Source organism: Gymnogyps californianus, chromosome 4, assembly GCF_018139145.2.
Source record: "Gymnogyps californianus isolate 813 chromosome 4, ASM1813914v2, whole genome shotgun sequence".
Classification (NCBI taxonomy): domain Eukaryota; kingdom Metazoa; phylum Chordata; class Aves; order Accipitriformes; family Cathartidae; genus Gymnogyps; species Gymnogyps californianus.
The window spans coordinates 70,841,849-70,864,197 of record NC_059474.1 but is presented as its reverse complement, the minus strand read 5'-3'; the positions used below and the strand labels follow the sequence as shown (position 1 = coordinate 70,864,197).

The following is a 22,349-nucleotide window of genomic DNA, read 5'->3' as shown; positions in this document are numbered from 1 at the left end:
ATATACTGTTAAGTCCCTGTAATCTTTAAAAATATGCTTATTTCTTTCCTCCTGCTGTATTTCCAAATCTGTTGGTGTGTGGGTGGTCCTGTCAACCAATTCTGCCACTAGTTCTAGGAGGGCCCTGCAGCTGTAAAAACTGGGATACACAGGTAAGGTCAGGGAGCCAGAACAAATCTACTGACTTGTGCAGCAACATCAAGCTAAGAGGAGCTTCCCATCCTACCTCCTTCTCCCTGAGATATGTGAGATAGGAGAGGAACATCCCCCTGTCCCACCAAACAGAAATAATGTAAGATAGAGCAGTGTATTCAAGAAACAATAATATTCAATAATAATACATAATAATATTCAATTAAAAAAACAAAACCAAAAGAGACTAGCCAGCACTGAAACAACAGACAGGAGGTACGTAAGGAAAAGAAAAGAAAGAATACTTTCCACTGGTTCAGTAAGTGGGAGTTGCCCAGTGCCTTTTCAGCAGTGGAAACAAGTTGTAGATATATCCATGCAGTGAGATTAAAGGAAGAAAATTCACAGAACTCCAGAAGACCCCATGGAAATTCAAAGTCTAGCTTACCAAGATAACTGCAACAGACAGTTTATCAGTAAAATTTTACTTATATAATGAAATAGCCGTTTTGATAGATGATACATGTGATATTTAAAAAATAATTGATGTGTTCTTATATACATTAAAGCCAATTAATATTTACTCTTGCAATCATGCAACTACCCCTGATTGCTGTCCTTCAGGAACTGTTCCATTTTGCATTGTAGGTCAGCGTTGGTTTTTTGGGTTTGGGTGTTTGTTGGTTTTTTTTTTGTAATGCAGACATGTGATGCAACCAGAATGAAATCACAACAGTTCAAACTGATAATCTCTCTGAGGAATTTCTACATAAAGTGATCATAATAAATAAATTAAAAAAAAGAACAACAATTTATTTTAACACTGTTCATTAATTCTTCATATAGCAAGTACCTTTTGAGACATGATTAAGAAATAAGTAACCGAAAGTTTCTATAGAAACAGAACAGGCAACAAAGAATCATGTTGCTTAGATTAGACTGGTCCTTGGGCAAGAGCCAGTGAATTATGCAGGCATCAAATCACGTGACTATACCGATTGCAAATTTTTTTCCCATTATTTCATCAGGTTTCTGACTACATAGTGAAATAAGGGAAGGAATTCCCCATGTAAGAATACTGAATCTGCAAGCCCTTGTTCACGAGCAAAGTTTTAAAGCACGTGTTAAAGTTTGTGGGATTAGCGTCTAGCTAACTGATGACAGCCCCAATACTGAAGGCACTCAAGCACAAGCAACCTTATATCGAGGAACAGTCCCATCAAACACACGTACCAAACATCTAGAGCAATCATACCTATATATGTGGGCAGGAGGGGAAAAGGGAAGGATAATGCCATCATTTTGTTTGATACAACTTTTTGCATAAAGTCAGCTTCCTCTTTTGCAAGCTTGAATTCTAAAGCAAAGGTCCAGAAAATTGTTCAATATTTTCTTTCTTTTCTGTAAAATATAGGTATTAGCAGAGGAAAAGCAGTGAAATGTAGTACTTGAAACCAGGGAATACAAAGCCACAACTGGCTAGGGAGCCTGGGCAATTGCTCTTGCATCATGTTACTGGAAGGACATACAATGCACTACAGGGTATTAACCTCCAGTACGGGGTTCCGTTACCTGATACAATTTCTGCTGAAGGAAGAAATCATACTACATTTTACTTATCTGACCACTGTGCCTCACATTTAGTTGTAAACTGGAGAGGGAGCCTATAATCATTGCACAAAGTATACAGATTAATAGTCTGTATTCATGCATTAAATTATGATGTACTGTACTTGTATCCTTACACTAGCAACCAATGTTCAGACTAGTTTTTTGCTAGAAGGGATTATGACCACATGAAGCCTGACCTCCTGCATAACACAGACCCCCTTTAAGCCAAATAATTTCTATCTGACCAAAGGATATTTTCCAGAAAGGTAGGTCATCTTGATTTGAAAACTAAGCCAATTGATTCAGCCAATTAAGACTCTTCCAAGCACCCCTGCACTCTCTGCTCTTTGGAGACCAGCATTCCAGATGGCTTACAGTCCAGACTGATTACAAATTGCCCACAAACAGTACTGAAATCAAGGGATGACCTGCAGTACAATCAACTTGGTACATAGTAAGTTACCACCACTGAAAACACACACACTTTAGAGTATATGGACTCAAATACCTGTAATAAGTCACAGTGTGTTCAGCTGTTTGGATATCCGTAGCACAGATCTTTGCTGCAGGAATATTTCTCCCTCTTTCTTTTCTTTCTTTTAAAATATAACTACTGACTTTTTTTTTTTAATCTTCCATAAGAATTTGCAAGTTTCTTTGCAAAACACCAATTACTGGTGTTTTTAAAGGAAAAGCAAGTTTATGCACCTTACACATGAACAATCTTTTTTTATTACAAAAGGATTTTCTTACTGACAAACAGTAACCCTCGTTCACAAAAAGTCACGCTTTGATTTAGAACACACACAAAGATCAAGTAGTCTTTATCACCTTTCTATAGTCCCCCTGACAGCAATCTTATAATTATGTTTGTGAGCCTGCAGTGTTTCTACCTGCTAAAATAGACAGGGTTCTCAAACTAAATTGGATTACATATTCAAGAGTGAAGACCTGGATTATATATTACCTCTAGTGCACCTTATTAAAACACCGAAGCCAATTTATTTACTGTTTATGAATGATATCAGACCTTAAAAATTACCAGCAGCCGTGGCTTTGTTACACAGGAAACACTATCAAAAAGCTCAGGATAAAATCAGAGAGTGACACTTCCCATTCAGCTTTAACCACGCAGTCCTCAGACACGAGGTGCTTTCAGCACAACCAGTGACCTGTGATACATCCATTCTTCGCTGTCACAGGAAACTTGCATCAGACCTTGCCTAGAGCTGGAAGGAGGTCACTCCGCAGTTGGTGCCCCTGTTGTGCCTGATACTGCCACCCAGGGACACCCTCCCCTCCTCCCGTTTGCCAGACAACAAGCATGTGTTTTTTACCTGGCTCCTGAAAGCGGAGCCCTGCCCTGCCCCATCCTTCTCCCAGCTCTACACTAATATAAGCTACAGCCTGACAGTCTCTCAAGACACCTTCTGTTAAGAGATTTTTATCTTTAAAATGCCTAAACAAACAGCATACATCTTTTTAGCGTGTAGAGCAAATACAGAAGTATATCTGCCAAAAGAGCTAAGATTTAATACAGGTCAGACTGTGACTCTTGGAGTCATGCTCATGAGCTATCACTCAAATAGTCCCATGGATGTCAGCAGCCTATTTGTGTATGAGCTCAACACTGCAACTAGGAAAACTTGCCATGTCACATGTGTCATTAGTAAGAATTTTTCAAAACAGACATCGTGACATTCCAACACTGAATGAAACGCATGCTGCTTAAACGGTTCCCAATATTTAGAGTGTGCTGATGACCCCTTCTCTTTCCACTAAAGTAATATGGACACATAATGAGCTCTGCTCATAAACCTGAAACATCCAAGCAACCTATTTGGATTGTACACGTCAGCTGATTTCTGAGAAAGCCTCAATCAATAGGGTTGACTTAAGTCATATTTGCATCTTGAGCATTCAGTTTTATATTGATTTCATGGACAATGAATAAACTCTTCCTAAAGTTTAAGTGTTTACTTCCTGGACTATAAAAACAATAACTCATAACAACACACAGCTAAAATGTGCAGTGCAAGCTACTGTTTTTCCTAGCAACTATAATGACTCACTACTCTTCCATTCTTTCTCAAGGCAGTCCATGTGTTTATGTGATTAGCTCTCTCATTTGTTATTAAAGAATGAGGTCATCCGATTGCTTGTCTGTCAAAACTCAACGTAGAGCAACAATCTGAACTCCATGGGTAATACTATGGGCAAATCCTTTTAAAGGGGAGGGTCAATGCTATTTGATTTCATTTCATGGGAGAGCCTAAATGAACAGTAAATATTATACACCACTCAAAAATAATTACAATGTTAAACTTCCAATCCTGGTAATAGTATCCACAAAAGTATGAAAATAACCTCTTCATTGTGAACACCGCCCTCGGAACTTTATGAAGGGTTATACAGTTTTGTTTTATAGGTGTTCATTCATATAAATGAAAGCAAAATAACCTCTACTTATTTGACAACTGTCTTCCCATGTGGGTTATATAGCATTGGCTTATATCAACATGTAATGTGGTATCAAGAAAAACAAATTCTTCCTCTGATATTAAGGCCTAAGATTTGTTAAGTCTTCCCCAATGCCTGCCTTTGTTGCTCTCTCTTTCTACTAATGCAGTTTTAGAAAGCACTGATTTGCCCAGCCACCGTTTCCTTTGCACACAAGTTTTCAAACATGTTCAGTGAAACTGACTTTGAGGATGTACTGTCACTCTACTGACATTTAACAAGACAAGCAGCAAAAACAGTACTTGCTTTTTCTGTCTTCAGGCTGCTGAATACAAATGAGAGAAGATTGAAAACCTAACCACTAATCTTTAAAAAAAAGCTCAGGAAGGGCCAATGTGATGATCTGGCTTGACTACTGCAGGATAAAGTAGTAACAAAGGATAAAGCTTTCATCCGCCCTTCAAGTTTAACAATTGTGATTGAATTAGATTATCTTCCAAATATCTTAATTTAAAAACGATCAGGAATTGAATGTCTACTACAGTACTTGTCAAGGTGTCCAAACAACTCATGACCAGCCCCGTAAAAAGCTGTATCTTAACTTGAACCTAAATCTGTCTGGGTTTAGATTTTCAGCTTTTAGAACTTCTTGTAACTTTGTCTGCTAAGCTGAAGGGCCCTAATCGTTGTAAGATGTAACCACATTTGTCAGTGTTATCTACTAAGCAACATTTAAAATAGTTTAGGGTTGTAAAACTTTGCTGTTTTTCCTCTTCAACAGAGAGGAAACCAGAATGTGCATTACAATCTATATCTATCGCTACATATAGACATACACACACAGCAAAAGAATTGCTTTTATTTCCGCTGAGGCCCAGTTTGCACATGATGAAACGTCCAGGCAAAGAAACTCACACAGTAATACATCCAAACAATAAGTTCCCAGAAAGAAACCCACTAGACTTGACCTGAAACAAAAACCTAACAGAAGAAGAAAAAGGCTGAGTAGAGAGATGAGCACTGACAGGACATGCTAGACAGTTACAGGTATGTGAAGGCTTACAACACAGAGGAAATTGGTATTTGGACAAACCCCCAAACAAATAACCTCATACATCTGAAGAAAATAAATTCTATACTACATGTCAATCACACCAGACTATATGAAATGATGGAGAAACAATGAGAAGAATACAGATAGCATTAACAAATACCTTCAAGGTACGATATAAATATTTACTCATAAGTTTGTAAGAAAAACACTTGGGAAAAGCATGATCAAGTACCACTGACCAAACCAGCAGGGAAGTCACTGAATTTCATTCAAAACAATTCTTTTTTAAGTATCCCATTCTCTCAGAGTAACATAAGCAAATTAAACAGATTTCATCCAAGAGCAAAATTTAAATCAACTACATCTGCACCAACATAAGATTCATATAAACTATATAAGATTAAAGAACAAATCAAGTGAAGAAAAACAAAACAAAACCCAACAAAAGTTTTTGAAGAGAAGCAATAGTTTCAGAAAAAAATTATTCACATTCTAACTGTTCTGACTGAATACCTGCAGACAGATCAGATTTCAATAAGCTATCAGAGGAGGCACTTTGCCAGGGAAAGGAACGATGCTGAACAGAAAATCCCAAGAACTCTGGCTGATAAAATACTGGAAAACGCAGAGGGGAAGCACAAGACAGGACCATGAGGAAAGAACCAAAAACACATTAAGAGCTTACTAGCTGAAACCAAGACTGCTGCTGTAGTAGGAATTCATACACCCCTATCTGGAAACTGCAGAAAAAAGAAAAAAAGAAAATCAGAAATCGGGCCTAGAAAACACTTACAACCTTTCTTTTGAAAAGAAAACAAATGGAAAGATTTTGAAGTCGTCCTCCAGAACCTTAGCCCACCTCAACACCAGATTTAAAGGCAAAATGCAAATGCAGATTACTGAATATCAACATTGATCAGACATCAGAAGTATGATTAGCGATCAAAGAGCAAAAGAAAAGCAAGATTTCAGTCAAATGCGTACAGCCCTTTAAGCACCTTGTATCGTCATACTTTAGCAAAGTTAGTGGCAGCAACAACTCCTGCCTATTACAGGAAAAAGTATCACACTGTGTATGGCTATGAAGGATAAAAAAAAGTAAAGGTCGCAAATCTTAGGGAAGAACAGAGCAAGCTGAATGGATTCTGCCTATACCAAATATTTACAAGAAGAACAATCATATGAGAATACATATTTTTTAATTATCTTTCAAAAGCATTTGAGGGTATATACTGGCATACCTTGTGGAACCTTTTTTAATTCTACAGAACTCTAACTGAAACTGTCAAGGGCCCAAACCTCTGTGAAATATGATATATTCTTCCAAGGATGCGTAATGGGACAGTGGAGTGATGGAAATAGGGAAACTGATGTGAAGAAGTGCTGCTTTCTCTATACCTTTCAGTGTGGGACCAGAGAGTAATACCAAGAACCCTGCAGGCAATACAAACTTTGGTATAATGCAGAAAATTACTAAGAAGCCTAGACATTTATTGCTTACTATATTGTGATCCTCTGTGACATTTCCAATAGGGTTTCATACAAACAGAGATCTCAGGAGAAATAGCAGGCCATCCTTGAATTCTGTGTGTCAAGCAATAACGTTATGTCAGAAGGCAAAAATGGCAAATGACAGCTCAGCTCAGAGGCCTTGATGGGTCACACTACTCAAAGTGTGAAAGATGAAGTAACATCAAGGAAAATCTTTGACCAAGAAGCATTACAGTACAGAAACCAGAGCTACACAAAGCCACATCTCAGGCACTGTATCTGTGCAAACAGTGCATCGCCTGTAAGAACCGGAGATCAAGAAAAGCATTAGGCAGGAAATGAGACACCTTCCAATTAAGCACCCGTGAAAGCATCTGGGAATTCAACAGAAAGACTGGTGAGTCAATCTGGAGAATCAAACAGCAGTTCAACCCTAGACATCTGCATGTCCTCTTGAAGTGGAAATCCACTAGTGTGAAGAAGCACACACACCCACAGCAGATCCTAACGAGAAGCTCAGCAGCATCGGAGCAGATTTGGTATAACACCAAATGACAGAGCTGAGCAGAAGAGACTGTTTTCCACCCCATGAGCCAAAACGAACACGGAAAGCTGATGGATAGGCTGACCACTCATGTCAGTTATACTAATTGCATGCATTTTGATAAGTGCTATATTTCAAGTATCAGAAAGCACATGCTTTCTATTCAAGTGTACTAAGTTTGACAAGCAAAATCCTAACTGCTTGAGTCAACAAGGGCAGAAAGTGTCAAGTTTGTTAAAGCATGTACCATCCTTTCATCAAGCAGATGATATACTGGCCAAAAGCTTTTCTAAATCTTACATATAAACAGGTTTTCAAGCAACCTCTTCCCCAACCCTCTGAATCGAGAGGTTGAGAGCAAGATAGAATGTTATCTCCAAATTTGAGCTACTAATTGTGTTGTCCAGCAGAAAAATGTTCTGAGTTAGAACACTGTCACAGTAATAAAAATTGTTTTAGATTTGACATTGAAGGCTTGCATGAGCCAGCCAAGCTCAGAACCTCTCCTTTCTGCCTTTCCAATGTGGAAATTACATGATAACCCCTTCTGCAAAAATATCTGGGGAGAAAGACAGTACTTCATCAACTTCTTTTATCACCAGAAGTCAGCAAATTTCCATCTGCTCTCTTCTGCTTAAGCATTTGAATCATCTTTGGCAACATCTCATGGGCTTACAAACTCGTACTGAACCTCTCACACATGCACTGTCCCAGCTGTAAGCATAAATACCCTAAATGCAAAATAATTCACTCCTAAAAACAGTTCTTGCAAACTAAGAACAATTTATTTGCCTTGGGATTCAAAGAGATCTTACAATAACATTTTAAACAAAACTACTTAGAATTTCATCTCCACTTCACACACAAATGTACACACGCAAGAGGAGCACAACAGTCACAAGCTAATCGTACCACACCCTCAATCTCTCTTCCTGTAAGCTCTAAGTGAATACATTGCTCTGCCATCAACTATTAGTCGCACTAACTCCTTGCAATATTGTTTCCAAACAAAAGACTTTAGCAAGCATTACCACAGTATAGCAGAAAGCAGTTGGAGACATTTTTTAACCTATTTGTTGCATCAGAACGCAAGATATACTTAATAACACAAAACCACAAGCTTTTTAGTTATTTATAAACTATATGACATGTTCATGATCCTTACAGCCATGAAAGTAGTATGGTCATACAGGGCACAGTGCCCAAATGATGGGAGAGATCTGGGTTCATGTTCTCTCCAAATGCCTCTGCTTCAGCTGATGTGGGTTGCTGTGTAACACACAGGATCCCGCTGGAGAAGGAAGTATTTCATACAGGCCAAACTACCAGGCTGCCCAGGGAAGGGAGCTGACAAGCAGGAAGCAGAATAGGTGTGAAGGAGAGAGGGTTGAAAGCATCCAGCACCCCTGCAAAAACTAATAAGAGGAAAGAAAATACTTTTTCCCCTGTTGGTGAACAAAAGGAAGATGAAACTCTTGAGTGAGGGTCACACAGAAGCAAAATACAGGCGTGGCATTATCTGCAAGGCACGAAACAATTTCATTATGGAGAAAGCTCATCAACCCTCAAATACTTTTAAAGCAGAAAACTACTTTTTTTGGTCTTGCATGCAGTGATGCAAGATAATGTGAGTTTGCAGAACAGCTATGAAAATCCAATTTAAAATCCAATTTACAAGTCTTTCCCATTTTTCTTTTGTTGAAAAGGAAAACAAAACCCAAACAACCCTTCAATTAAGGCATGCTTACAAAGGGAAGTTGCATTGATGTGACTGGTACTGACATAGACACAATCATTTAAGAGTCCAGGACTGAATTCAGTATAAAAATGGATCCACATTGCTCAGTAGAAAAGCAGTATTTCTTAAGTAAACTATAAATCAGATACATTTTGTTAGCAGAGATGACTTCTAGGGACTCACTAATTAGGCACTGCCCTAACACATAACAACAAGATCATCATGCTTCTAACTTGTTACAATCCAATATCAAAATAAGTGCAGAAAATGTCTCCAACGTCCAAATGAGTATTTAAATAAGAGGGTTTTCTCTGTTCAACTAAGTTACATAAATCGAGGCCAAGAGAAGACAATCAGTGCAGAAAGGGCTGATTTTTCACCCCTTCCCCCAAAGTGACTGATACTCCTTTTCCTGCAAAGGGTTGCTGCACTCAGAGTGGATCCACGAGAACAGGTAACACGAGTACTGCTCTTCTGCTTCAACATAAAGCCACCGAGCATTACATTCACCCACCCCCAAGGCTATATAAACTACTTGGTTTTAGACAAAGAAGATTTGCTTCTTTGTCTGGACTTTGCTCTGGTGATGGTAACCTCCGACCACAGGACGGTAGTAAGCAAGCGATGGAGGACAGGTAACACGGAGACCCTGGCAGCCACTTCAAGGGTAATCATCAGCCTTCAGCCACGTTTTCACAGTCACAGCATCCAGCCACAGTGCTGTCTGAAGAGGTCTGTCCCCAGCCTTCCCCCCTCATTCCCATTCACCCACGGGAAAGCACTCTACCTCTTCCTTCAGCCATGCCAACACAACCGCATTACAGTGCGGACCCAACTAAAGTTCTTCAAAGTCTGATGTGTTTGCAGATGGAGAGAAGGGCATTACGCTTAACCCTGATCAGTTTGCTGACTGGTTAGTTTCACAGCAAACCTAGATTCGAGGGCAATGCCAGAGAATCAATGCTTCTCATTGTCCAACTACTGCTTAAGTTACATAGTAAAGCCATCTCGTGTCATCAAGCCCATAGTCTCATCAATTTGAAAGTCAATTGTCATTTTACAATTTAAGACAAATGACTTCAAGAGTCAATAATGAGGAAGTACAAGTCAGCAGAAGTTAGATCACAAAAAAAAGTGACAGCTGTATTTACATCCTCTCTGGCATATATAAATTCAGACCACTCCCACCACAGTGAAAAATCTTGCATACAATATTTCTAGTCAACTACAAGGACACAGAATCTGGTTCCCCACAGAGCAACCAGGCCAAATTTTATACCACATTCATAGGTGGATAACTTTTTAGATTATATCTGAGCAAATTTCAGCATTATGTCACTACAGAAAGGGCAATTAAGGAAAAAAAACCCCAAACCGAAACCGAAAAAACCACAAAAGGTTTTTTTTTGTTTCTTTACTTTCGACCAGATAACCTCCACCTCTGTCACGAGAGCTGTATCATTATCACCTACAGAACTTCCACAGGGTCATCCTAAAGGCTATCATTATTGCAAATGAGGTACCCTGTTGACCGTTTCAGCAGATTTATTTATTCTGAACCCTCAGGATCAGCTACGTCCCTCAATACCTTGCTTTTAACCAGTCTTACCTACCAAGAATAATCCATTGGCCTCCTTCACCCGCCTTGGCCCTCAACGGGCAGACCACAGCTGTTAGAACTACTGGTGTAAAATTCCTGTATTTCCAGGAAAAACAATTAATCATAAGTTCCACTTACTACTGTGCCTACCAAGCTGGGAGTGGCCTGGACACTCTACATCTCTTTCTTTCTTTCTTCCTCTCCCACCTTTTGTTGACCACTGTGTCAAAAACCCATGTGCTAAAATGGCAAGGTCTGACAAGTTCCCATATAGCCCTTTAAATACTGCCAGCACTAATAACTTTCTGCATCCTAGTAATGGGTGTTCAGTTACGGTTCTGGCAACACACTGAAAAAAACTACAACTTTTTTCCAGCCCTTCCCCATACAAACAAACAAAACCCCTAGAAATTGTTTAGCTACTTGTTGCTACTACCTCAATGCCACAGCAGCTGCAATTCCAGGCAAAGCACAGACACTAATAAAAGCTACATGGAAAGCAGTTTTCAAAATACACACAGAACTTTTGCATTCTAAATCATATGCACTATACAGACTGCATTCACATACTTAAATAATGGATACAGTGCACAAAAACTTAAATTCCAAGGGGTAAAAAAAAAATATATGCAGAAACAAAGACACAACTATTTCTGTATTATGAACTCCTACCAAATGCTGCTGGCTTATCTGACCTTCACAAAGAAAGGAGTGCACATTTATGCATCCTGCTCCCACTCAAGGCCTAAATCTTCAAAAGCGATCTCTCCATCTGTACAGTGGTATCATCAATCAGACTGTTATACATACAACTGCAAGAAGGCTTAGATATACACGCACTGCGCAAAAAGGTTGAAGAGAAAACCCCAAATTCTCAAAATGTTTCCCCAATAACTGAGAAATATTTGGAAAATTGACTGGGTATTTCAAACGCACTCTAATTCAAAGATGATAAAGTCAGAAAGGTACAAGAATGCCTTGTCAGACCACCTACAGTAAGACAGGGGAAGAAATCCTTAAGAGGCCAGGGGGTAATCCATGAAAGGAGAGTCTGCAAAGAATTTCTCAGTAAATACAGCAGGGGTGAACTTTTGAGGCAAGACATGCTTTTTATGGATTTGCCAACACTGTCCATAATTCAAAAGATTAAAAAAAAAAAATAAAAAAAAAATCTACAGCCAATGTGGAGTGGCTGCTGGTCACTTTCCATGCAAGAATGAGGTGGTTTATCAACATACAACACTGAAGAAGACTGAAGCTCTCAAGAGCCTACACGAAAACACACTTTACAGTGGTGTGTTAGTTTAGATTAGAAATTGTTTACAAGTCCATAGACCATTCAAAGGCTGAAGAAACACTTAATCTCCTAGTAAATACGCACAGGACCTTGAACCAAACATAGATGTAGTCCATATGTTTATTTTTATTAGCCTGAAGAACTGGCTGCAATGCAAGCGGGTAAGGAAGACACCACAGCTTTTCAGAGAACGAGTTTGACTATTTTGTGCCAATTCGAGAAGGACCAGTGGTAACACCATCAGGTTCTGCATCTCCAATTTCATAGAAATGCATATACGTTGCCTAAAAATGATGAAAGGTCTTGACAAGTGTATATGCACAGTATTATAGAGGCCAAGATATGTATGACCCAAACATTCACAAAAGTGTCTCCATTTGCCAGCAGTCACAAACAAAGCATTCAGGGAACATACTTTACAAGGACGTCCCGAAGAATACGGAGAAGCCGAAGCAAACCTGTTCTCATAGTACGCGTTTGTGAATTACAGCTTGGTCTTATTTTAAACAACACGTACTAGAGGCTCAAAAAGAAAATCCTCCGAGAACCCGGGCAAGTCACACCTTGATGCATGAAGGCATCGGACACCGGTGATCACCCGCACAAACCTTCACAGCGCGTAGATCCTCAGGGAAACCTCGGCGTGTTCCACACGGCCGAGCACCTGAACGCCAACAAGGCGCCCAAGGCCCCCGCCGCCTTCCAGCGGCGTGCGAGGCACCAGCCGCCGCCCTCAGCCGCGGCAGGGACCCCGGGTTTCCCCCGGCACGGCGCGGGGGCCCCGCACCGCCCGGGAAGGTGGCGAGGAGCGGGGAGGGTCCCCTGCAGCCCCGCACGGCGACGCCTCGCCCCACGGCGGCTGCGCGGGTGTCGCTCCCCGAGGGCCGTTATCCCGCCCGGCCGGCGGGGACCCACCGCCACCCCCGGGGGAGCCGCTGAGGGAGACGGCGCGAAACGCGGCCCCGCCCTGCCCTCCCCGGGACACCGGCCGCCGCCGCCGCCGCCCTTACCCGCCAGTCCCCCGCCGCCGCCGCCATCGCCTCCGTGCCCCTTCCTCCTCTGGAGGATGAAGTAGGGGTTGGCCCGCTCCGTCACCCACAGGGCGTTCGCCAGCAGCACCTCCTCGGGGTTCACCCACATGCTCCCAGCGCAGACAAAGGCCGGCCCGGCCGGCTGGCTGGCTGCGGGGCGCGGTGACTCACGCACGCACCGTCCGCATCAGACGCCACCATGCCCGGCCGCCGCGGCGGACGGCGCAGCCCCGCGGGCACCGGCGGGCGCAGGGCGGACGGGCGGCAGCCGCATGCCCCCGCCGCCTACCCGCCCACCGCCGGGCGCGGAGGGGCGGCCGCAGCGGCCAGGGGCGGCGGCGGCGGCAGCACCCGCCGCAGCGCCGAGGGCAGCAGTGACATCAGCGGCCGGCCCGGCCCCGGCCCCGGCCCCGCCGCCCGCTCGCCTAGCCCGCACAAAGCCGGCGGGAGCCGCCGGGCACCCCCGCCGCCGCCGCCGTCGCCCCCGGCTCTGCCTGTCGGGTCGGGGGGCGCGCTCCGCGCTCGCCGCACCTGCGCGCACGGTGGGGCGGGGCCGCCGCGCGCCAGGGAGGGGGGCGGGGCTGCGGCGTGCGCGCGGCGGCGGCCGTTTAGCGGCGCGGAGGCCGTTTCTCTCAGTGCGGCCGTTTTCCCTCAGCCGGTCCTGCGGGCGGATGGCGGGGGCACGGCCGCCCCGCGTCGCCTCCTTCCCCCCGCATGCCTCGGGGCGCCCAAGGGACATTAAACTGCAGGGTCACTAAACTGCAGGGTCACTGCGGAGGAGATAGCCACCTCCCGTTCTCAAGTGCCTGCCTTGAAAGATTTGGCCTTTTCATCCCGTGGCTCAGGGAAGTTTGTAAAATTGGGTGGCGACAGGAAGAGAGGGCTCTGCCCTCCACTGAAGGAAGCCATCCACAGGAGGCGATGGGCCTGCCCTCTTGCTGCAGGCCCTGTTGACGTACCCCGTCTCTGCCATGCCCAACGCCACATTTGAAGTTCACCTCTGCTGCGGAAGACCACACTGTGCCTGCTGCCTAAGATTGGGTGGAATTTTTGAGGGCCTGAAAAGCCCTAAAATAAACCAGTATATTTGGCAGGTATGCCAAGCACACTCGGAGGGTGTAGTAGTATATATAGATAACATACATTTTGTACCCTTGCAGCTCTGAACACTATTTCATTTCCAAGTTGTCAGGAAAGGACTAGACTCGCTGGCCTCCCTTTAGTCAGAAAACTGTTACTATCCAATCAGATACTTATCTTTGGTTTATTAAAGATGCTGAGAAGAGTAAATTGAACCCCAAAGAAAATCTTAAAACCGTGTTCCAAGCACCAACTTTTCATGCGCAGGCCGTAGCTTTACAGCAGAGCGTAGCCTTTCATCAACTGGTGCTGGCATGGAGCTGGTACCCAGCGCGCATCATGTGGAGATGGACACATGGTCATGGGAGAAATGACTCCTCGTCTGAGGTAGCAGTCATGCGGCTCTTACTGTGTAGGTAAAAAGTTCAGGAGAAGGAAGTGACCGTCTCTGATGAACGCTTAAAAATTGACGGTACTGCTGTTGGTCCCGCTGCACCATGGGGAACATTTGTCATTGTCACTAAGGTGGGCAACTGCAATCCGAATGGGAATGCACAAGAGCTTCTTCACCCTTTCCAATTTTATCACAGAATGAGATTATGTTGAATTTTAGTATTGTTGAAATGACCTCGCCCTTTTAACTGGAAGGGGTTTTTTAGGGGTAGTATTTTTAAAGAAAAATTCTGAACAAGCAAGTTTCTTATAGCTTTGAGAAGAAATTTCAGGGTTTTGGTTTTTGGTTTGTTTTGGGGGTTTTGTTGTTTTGGTTTTTTTTTTTTCTAACCAGCTCTAGTTAAAACCTACTTGCCAAGTAGCTCGAAAGTTAAATTCTAGCCTGGCTAAAAGTAGTGGCAAAAATTCCTAGTAACTTCCTTTAGTAAAGGCAGGATGTCACACACACAAGGCTCGTCAATGCTCCTGTGTTGTCATAGGAGTACTGATGGCATTACATACTAGTCATGTCATCACTGCCAACAACCTGCAGTAGAACTACTAAAGCCACACCGGCATTTTAGGAAAGAATAACCAAATGATACTCTGCTGCAGTCGGAGCCGGTGGTGAAGTTAATTTTCTTTGTGAACAGTGCAGTCGACCTCAAGAAGGAAAAGAGCATTATCAGAGGCTGGGAACTCCTCCTGCTTCCCATTCCTAACTTGGTTTTCAACAGTGGGCGCAGACAGTTACGCATGCAAAACTGTAAGCACTGGAAACAGCTGCCAGGCCTTATTAGTGCCAATTAGTCAGTTTTAGATGCAAGTAGGGTGACATATATTACTGACATAAAGAACACCAAAAGTGTAATTTCTAACATCCTTCCCATTTATTTTCCATTAAGCGTTCTAGAACATTTGAATAAAACTGGAAAGAAATGAAGTATCATCACTCAAGTAAATGGCATTTAAAATGAGATTATATTGTGTCCTTTTGCTGCTGCGTTGTAGATAGAATCAAGGCATTTTTAAGTGGAAACCTGATCTGCTTTCACAGTAATGAAAAATAGGTGTTGTGCTATCATGGCTGACCTTTTTGTTGAAGCCATTGCAAATATTTTCTCCTGCATGCCCGTCACATATTTTTATCCCTCATGTAAAATGCTTCTCTATGTGTATTTTTTTCAGATCTTAATGCTCCATTATAAAGTTTCAAAAGTTTCTTTTTCATCATGTGGTTTCGGAACAAAATACAGAACTTCTGGCCCCTCCTGTGAATTATAATAGGAATTTTAAAAAATCTGAAATGGAAATAAAGGAATAATTGCCCCAGCTTGTTTTGTAATATTTTGTTGAAAAAACTGTATCAGGTTGGAACCTCAGTGTGGTTTTAAAACTGAATGGGACTGTTTAAAGATCTCTATGCCATTAGATTTAAAACTTCAGCATATGCCATTCAATTTTGAAAAATGAATTAAAGAAATCAAGAGCAGATATCAATACAAACTAATGAGTTATTTCTTGTAATGCTATATTATAAACCTCTCAGGGTAGACAATAAACATGATTCTAGAAGGACAACCATTCTGTGCAGTGTCATCAGACTAATGGACAATAACTGTACTCAAGCAGGAAAAAGATTAAATAAAGCAGACATTTTACCATATATTCCCTGAAAGACCTTCTTACAACGGACCTCTGTTTTAGATGCAGGCAACTAGCATTTTCTAGTGGTTCAGGACAGCCATTCAGTTGGCTAGGAGCAAAGATAAAAGATCAGGATGTCAACAATTGTCTTTGAGAAGTGCACACATTGTTCAGGTTGGAGCAGTAGCTGTATAGGTCCTATGTGAGGACTTACCTTAGCATGGAGAAGCACCTAGCCATCATTATCTAGAAGCTTAGAGCCTTCAACTGCTATAAATCAATACCTTATTTGTACATGGAGAGGTAGGTGTTTAGATTTTTGGGAGAACTGTTTTATTTCATAGACAGTACTAAAGCTTTAAAAGACTGGAGGACATTGCTTTAGGTGTGATGTGGGATGAAACAGAAAGTGGGGGGAAAAAAAGTATCTGAGATTTCTTAGTGTGTGGTCAACTCAAGTGCCACAAACCTTAGTGTTTATATGCCCATGACACCCTGTATTGAAGAAACTCAAAGCATTCAAAAATAATGTCACTTTTATCATGCTCCTGCAAGTACGTGTCGTGAGCGCTTTTACAGATGAGCAAACCGAATCATACAAAGTAATTCGTGCTTTGGGTCGTCCAGCAAGCCTGCGAGTAAAAGTAATCAAATCACAGCATCCGCTACCCGCAATTCCCCACTTCCCAGCTGTGATCACAGTATCCTTTGAAGGCAGGACCAGAGTTAGTCACTCTCAAGCCCTTTATCATCCCAGAATAATTTTATACGCCTTGGGTCTAGTCTCAAAAGCCGTTAATGGATTGGTTGCATACATGAGTCCCGTTTGTGTCAAGTGCCTGCTGTAAGATGTACATTTTGTATGAAGTATAAGATTCAACGCGTGACAAGTCTTTACTCCAAAGTGGAACACGACCTGCCTGATAGGAAGGAGTTAATTTCTGTAGGATTGAGGCAGCTGTTCAGTGCCAGGCCACCAGAAATATCATTTACTATCCCAGGAGGACAATGTCAAAATGTCTCCCAAGGGAATCTGGAAACAAAATATTTCAAGGTCAAGGAGCGAGAAGGAATCAGAAAGGATCCCAAACAAGCCCCAGGAGTTTGCAACAGGAGGTGGGGGCATGTTTGCCAGTATGAAAGCAATTTGAGAGGACAAAGTGTGCCCTAACTGCATAGGCTAGATAAGCATCTGCACCTCATTAAAAGGATGCTGACAAAAGATTTTTGGATTTGCTGCTTTGCAGAAGAACAAACCTCACTTTTTTTTTTTTTACCATTTTCCTTTCTGTAACCTTTCTTGCCTGTCTTGTATGCCATAAATGAAAACATTCATTGGCTTCTGCATTAATTTAGCTCGAGTGAAAGGTGATTTCCAAATAACAGGCTAGCAGCACGGCATCCTGTTCCTATCGATGTGGTGATTCTTAGAAGGGAAATGTCCGGCATTTCTTCCAGGTACCTATGGAGCAGCAGGGTGGATCTTCACGGAGCTGTAGCGGCTCATTTTGGAGCTTGGCACACCAGAGGTGGCACAGAAGAGCAGTGTTTGAATGGTCTCAGGCATGCAGCAATGCAGCAGGGAGAGCACTTGACCCTCTGGCAGGAGCTTTCGACAGTGACTCTCTAATTTACCCATATTCAACAAGAGGCTTTTACTAAAGCTACCTACCTACCGGGAGGTCTGGTACAGCTGAATTCTTTTATGTTTGCATATCTGACAGGAAACATCAACTTTAAAGATGATACCCAATTGTCTGTTTCTCCTCCCAGAACATTTTTGTTGCCTGGGAAGACTGTCAAATTCAGGACAAGCAAACGGACTGCAAGCTTTCAGTCTGGATGAGGAACCTACATTTCCAAGGAAGGTTAAATAAAACAGTTTCATATTCTGCGATGCATTTTTTGCACTTCCCTGTAATTATGACAGCTCTTCTTAAATATGCCACGTACTACTTTTTCTCTCATTGTGAATGACAGCTTTTTTAGGCCAGGCTTTGGTGAGATTCTGCCAGTCTCCCATGGCAAAGGGACAACTTGTTGCAAGTTGATAAAAAGCGGTTCCCTACTTTCTGGCAAGACGTTATATTTAACTACCCTTAGGTATCATAATGACTACTCTTGATAAAGCACTGTTGGTGTACCAGGCTCTCCACAGGTAAGGCAGCTGCCTGCCCACAAGCCACACATCCGTTCGTGGCCTACCTTGCTTCATGAGGTGTGTCAGATAAGACTCACAATTTCCAGCTCTCCTGTCATGTCTATACTATCCTTTGAACTTTGATAATTCCTGAAGTGTAGGTATCAGAATTGGACACAGTATTTTAGCAGAGCTTTACAAATTTTTGTTTTGTTTTGTTTAGACAGAAGCAAGGTCTTTGCTACTTTGGAGACATTCTGTCTGAATCATCCTTTTTTGACACAGCACTGCACTGGGAACACATGGAGCACTTTATCCAATATCTTCATGCAGGAAGAGCTTTCCAAAGCAGCCACCCGTATTTTGGATATAACTGGCACTCTTTGCCTTGTATCTGGTTTATGGACATAAGCACTGGGCTGTAGTAGAATGATCTGCGTCCTGATACAGCAGTGACCTTACATCACTATTTATTATCTTGTCGATCCCTATGTCATTTAGAAACATTGTCATTAAAGATCCTTTAGCACAGTATTGATCATGTAGAATATTAAAATTATATATGGGCTGCTACAATCCATCCCAGTCACTATTACCCCCTTGTTCTGAAATGTCTCTGTGGGTTTGTTTTGTACCCAGCTGTTATGACCAAGGTAATTCCGTATATGATCCGTCTTTACAATTAAAATTGCTTTGGCAAAGTCCAGACATATGATACCAACTCAACTATCTCTACTGATCAAAGCTTTCACCCTGCCAAAAAAGAAACAAGCTCTGTTTGACAGGACCTACTTCCATGAGACCCTATATTGACTGTTCAATATAAAATACAATTATATTCTCGTCTTGGAACTATTTGTTAACATTGTGGTGGATTAATCATTCTGTTATTGTAACAAAGTTCAGCAATAGACTAACTAGTCCATAGTTTGTTAGGTCTAACTAACTGATTAACAAAGCTTGTTGTTTTTAAATGTGGGAACAGTATAAAGATGAATGTATAAAAATTTCAACATCTGCTATCTTCCAGTGGAATGAAAATAGAAAAAGCTTAAGAATTAAAACTCCAGAGAAGTTACTTAAATTTCCTACAACAAAACAAAGCTGACATAATCATAAAACTGAGAAGAAAAACAACAGCCCTTTGAATGTGCCTTAGGAGGCTACACACAGCTGAGCTAATGTTACTAACATAAGTGGAAAGCCAACAAACATTTGATGGCAGCTGATATTTTAAATGCAACAGTGCCCTGAAAAAGGCACTGTTATCATACTTCAGCAAGACGGTAGGAAAAAAGGGAGGTATACCTCTTGGTATACAGCACGATCTGCCCCTTTCTCTCAGATTCAGTGATCCAACTTCATCTTGCACCTTCCTGTTAGCGCCTTCAGGAGCCACCAGCAATCAGACAGATGAGAAGTCACTGAACCAGTTCAGCAAGCAGCTTCATTGGCACTGCTTCTCCAGCATGACAGGAGGGAGAAAGTTTAAAGAAAAACGCTGGCAAGGAACGAGGTTTCTTTTAAAGATTTTGATGGTTTCATTACATGCTCTTATAATTAATAACTTGAACCAGTTGGTGATGATAGATTTCTTGAGGGACAACATAAATTATGTTGGACAACAGAGAAATGCTGGACTTAATTTGGCTTTAAGAGTGTTAATACTCAGTAATTACTTACCCCAGAACCTCTTCATTAATTACTTATGCTAAGTACCTAAATTTAAATACTTTATTATGTGTCATAAGACTTAGTTAACTTTGCCTATTCATAAACTGGTTAGGTTTGTTTATCCTTAAATTCAGAATAAATTTTGTTTAGCCTCCGATGACATTCCTTACTTTTCTATGCATTGTTTTTGTTATTTGTGTTATGCTAAAACAGAGTGCACGTCTGATCTGAAATTATTTAGAGAAACAACTTTCCATTGAAGATGAGGAACAAACTTACATTAGACCTATGGAGACACAGGGAAAAGCCAGGGTACTGGTCTGTCTGTTTACTCATTTGTGTATTGAATGATTTACAAAGTTAGTTTAATTTGCAGTTGGTTTACTGTAGTGCTTTCCTCACCGTTAGTCTGGGGTCTCCAGCAACGTTGCTGGTTGCTGAAACCAGAAACCTGAAAACTGGTTCAGAAATCTCCAAAGCATAACTGGGCAGGTAGACATCATGAAACAGAATACAGAATTTTCCTCCCTGGTTTGGCTTACAAACTCAGTTAATAAATAAGAGTCATAGTAATGCATTATAATAATTGCAATTTTTCTGTTTAATTGTGATGTCCCTTACCTTTTACCAAATAATCCAATGCAATTATGGAGGGAGTTGACAAAGATGTTGATTTGGCAAGTGCTGGCGTAGAGATGGTAACATAATTTGTGGGTGTGGACGTGTCTGTTCAGATAGAGTCTCTAAGTGGGAGTGGGGTTTTGTTTATTTGTGGTGGGGGTTTTTTTGGTGTTTTTTTTTTTTTTAATAAAGAAGAAGTTAATAAAAATCTGTGCTTTGGGTTCTACTAATGTCTCTTTTGTTGTACAGGCTCTTCAGAAAACCAATTATCTTTGATACTTGTTTCTGATGCAGTGCCACAGGTACGATAGTCTTTTGAACATGGGTCAAACTGGGGGCATCATTTTTAGATTAAACTCCTTGATGATCCTACCAGGGCCCTTTTTAAAAAAACAGTTGGGGCAAATAGGGTATAGTTGAGCAATCACTACCTTAAGTACTTCACAAATTATTGTGCAGTGTATTTTTGTTTCATTTTACCTTTTTTATTTTTGTCTTTAAGTGTCTCTGAGATGTCCTCTACTTACTTACAAAATGTAAGAATATGTGGCATGCACCAAATAAATTCCTAATACAACTCCAGTGCAATCAGTGAAGACACATCAAGAAGGAATCTTGCTTTATGTGACCAAATGCTTAAAAATTTATTATGTGGCAGCTGGTATCTGAATTGCTACTTAAAAATTTCTATTATGTGTTCTTGAAGGAACTAGATGATTCCTGAAATGCTGGTAAAATATGCTTGATTTGACATCTAAATGATGGATAATAAACTGTTTACCAGTTACTTGCCTGCTTATTGAAAATACCATAGACAATGCCAAGATGAGTTAAGATACTGAAATTTGAAGAGCTGACTTTCTTTGAAAACATCACATTCGTTCCAGTTGAACACATTAAAATCCCCCGTAAATAATGTCATCGTACTTGGTGTAACCCAGGAGGCCAGGTTTGCCATAGCAGTTGGTCCACATAGCCTCGCACAACCAAATACATGAATTGGTTTGTGCTAATTTTCTGAATGAACCACGTAAAGAAACACCGACCTGGATAACGTTGAGATATTTTTCAGTTTCTTAGAGCACTGTTGCCTGTATGTAATCATGGGCTTACAAGGCTACGGTGTGTGTTTAGCTCTCTGAAACCTAAAAGAAGAAGAAAGCATGCAAGTTTTTATCATTGTTATTATTATTATTGGCTTTGTAACTCGAAAAAGAAAACATACATTTCAGTGTTCACCAAAAAGGCATGGCCAAAGGAGGCTTTGAAATGCATGCCTGTAACTTTGGGATAAGGTGGTCCTCAGTGTAAGACAATGTGATGCCAACTGGACTCTTAATAAATCTTTAATTCTTAGGAAATTTGGAAGAGGATATCTAGGTGGAGGGAGATAAGTTTTTCAGTACCACAGGAAGAGAAAAGGTCTGAGACAATTTTGTGAAGAAGCATGGAAGGCCTACTCTGAGTCCTCTCCAAACAAACAAACAAACAAACCCAACTGCCCCCCTTCACTTGCCTGGAGTTCAGACCTACCCCAGCTCCATTCAACGACTGGATTTAACCTCCCTCCCTCCAAGGCAGGAGCTGAGGGGAAATGAGTTGAGATACGCCTGGCCACAGGCATGATGCTTCAGCAACTTAGCACCGGCAGCTGGCTCCTGAGCTATCTGGAGTTGCAGAGGTCACTACAGGGGGCCGTTAGCACGCTTCGGTGAATGTTAGGGAGGGGATCTACTCACGACTCACCCCTCAGCCTTTTTGTTTAATCTGGTCATTCTCACCTCTCTAGTCCCAGCC

At 41.6% G+C, this 22,349-nt stretch overlaps 1 protein-coding gene across 4 annotated transcripts in view; it reads right to left on the bottom strand.

The window, feature by feature from the left end:
* The window catches only part of TBC1D9 (TBC1 domain family member 9), a 56,085-nt gene extending 42,918 nt beyond the window's left edge, over window positions 1-13,167 (bottom strand). For all 4 annotated transcript variants that reach the window (XM_050896004.1, XM_050896003.1, XM_050896002.1 and 1 more), the window contains exon 1: window positions 12,938-13,167. In XM_050896004.1, coding sequence (XP_050751961.1) covers window positions 12,938-13,067 — 130 coding nt within the window. In that variant the 5' untranslated portion in view covers window positions 13,068-13,167. The remainder of the gene's footprint in view (window positions 1-12,937) is intronic.
* Between the last annotated feature and the right edge of the window lie 9,182 nt (window positions 13,168-22,349).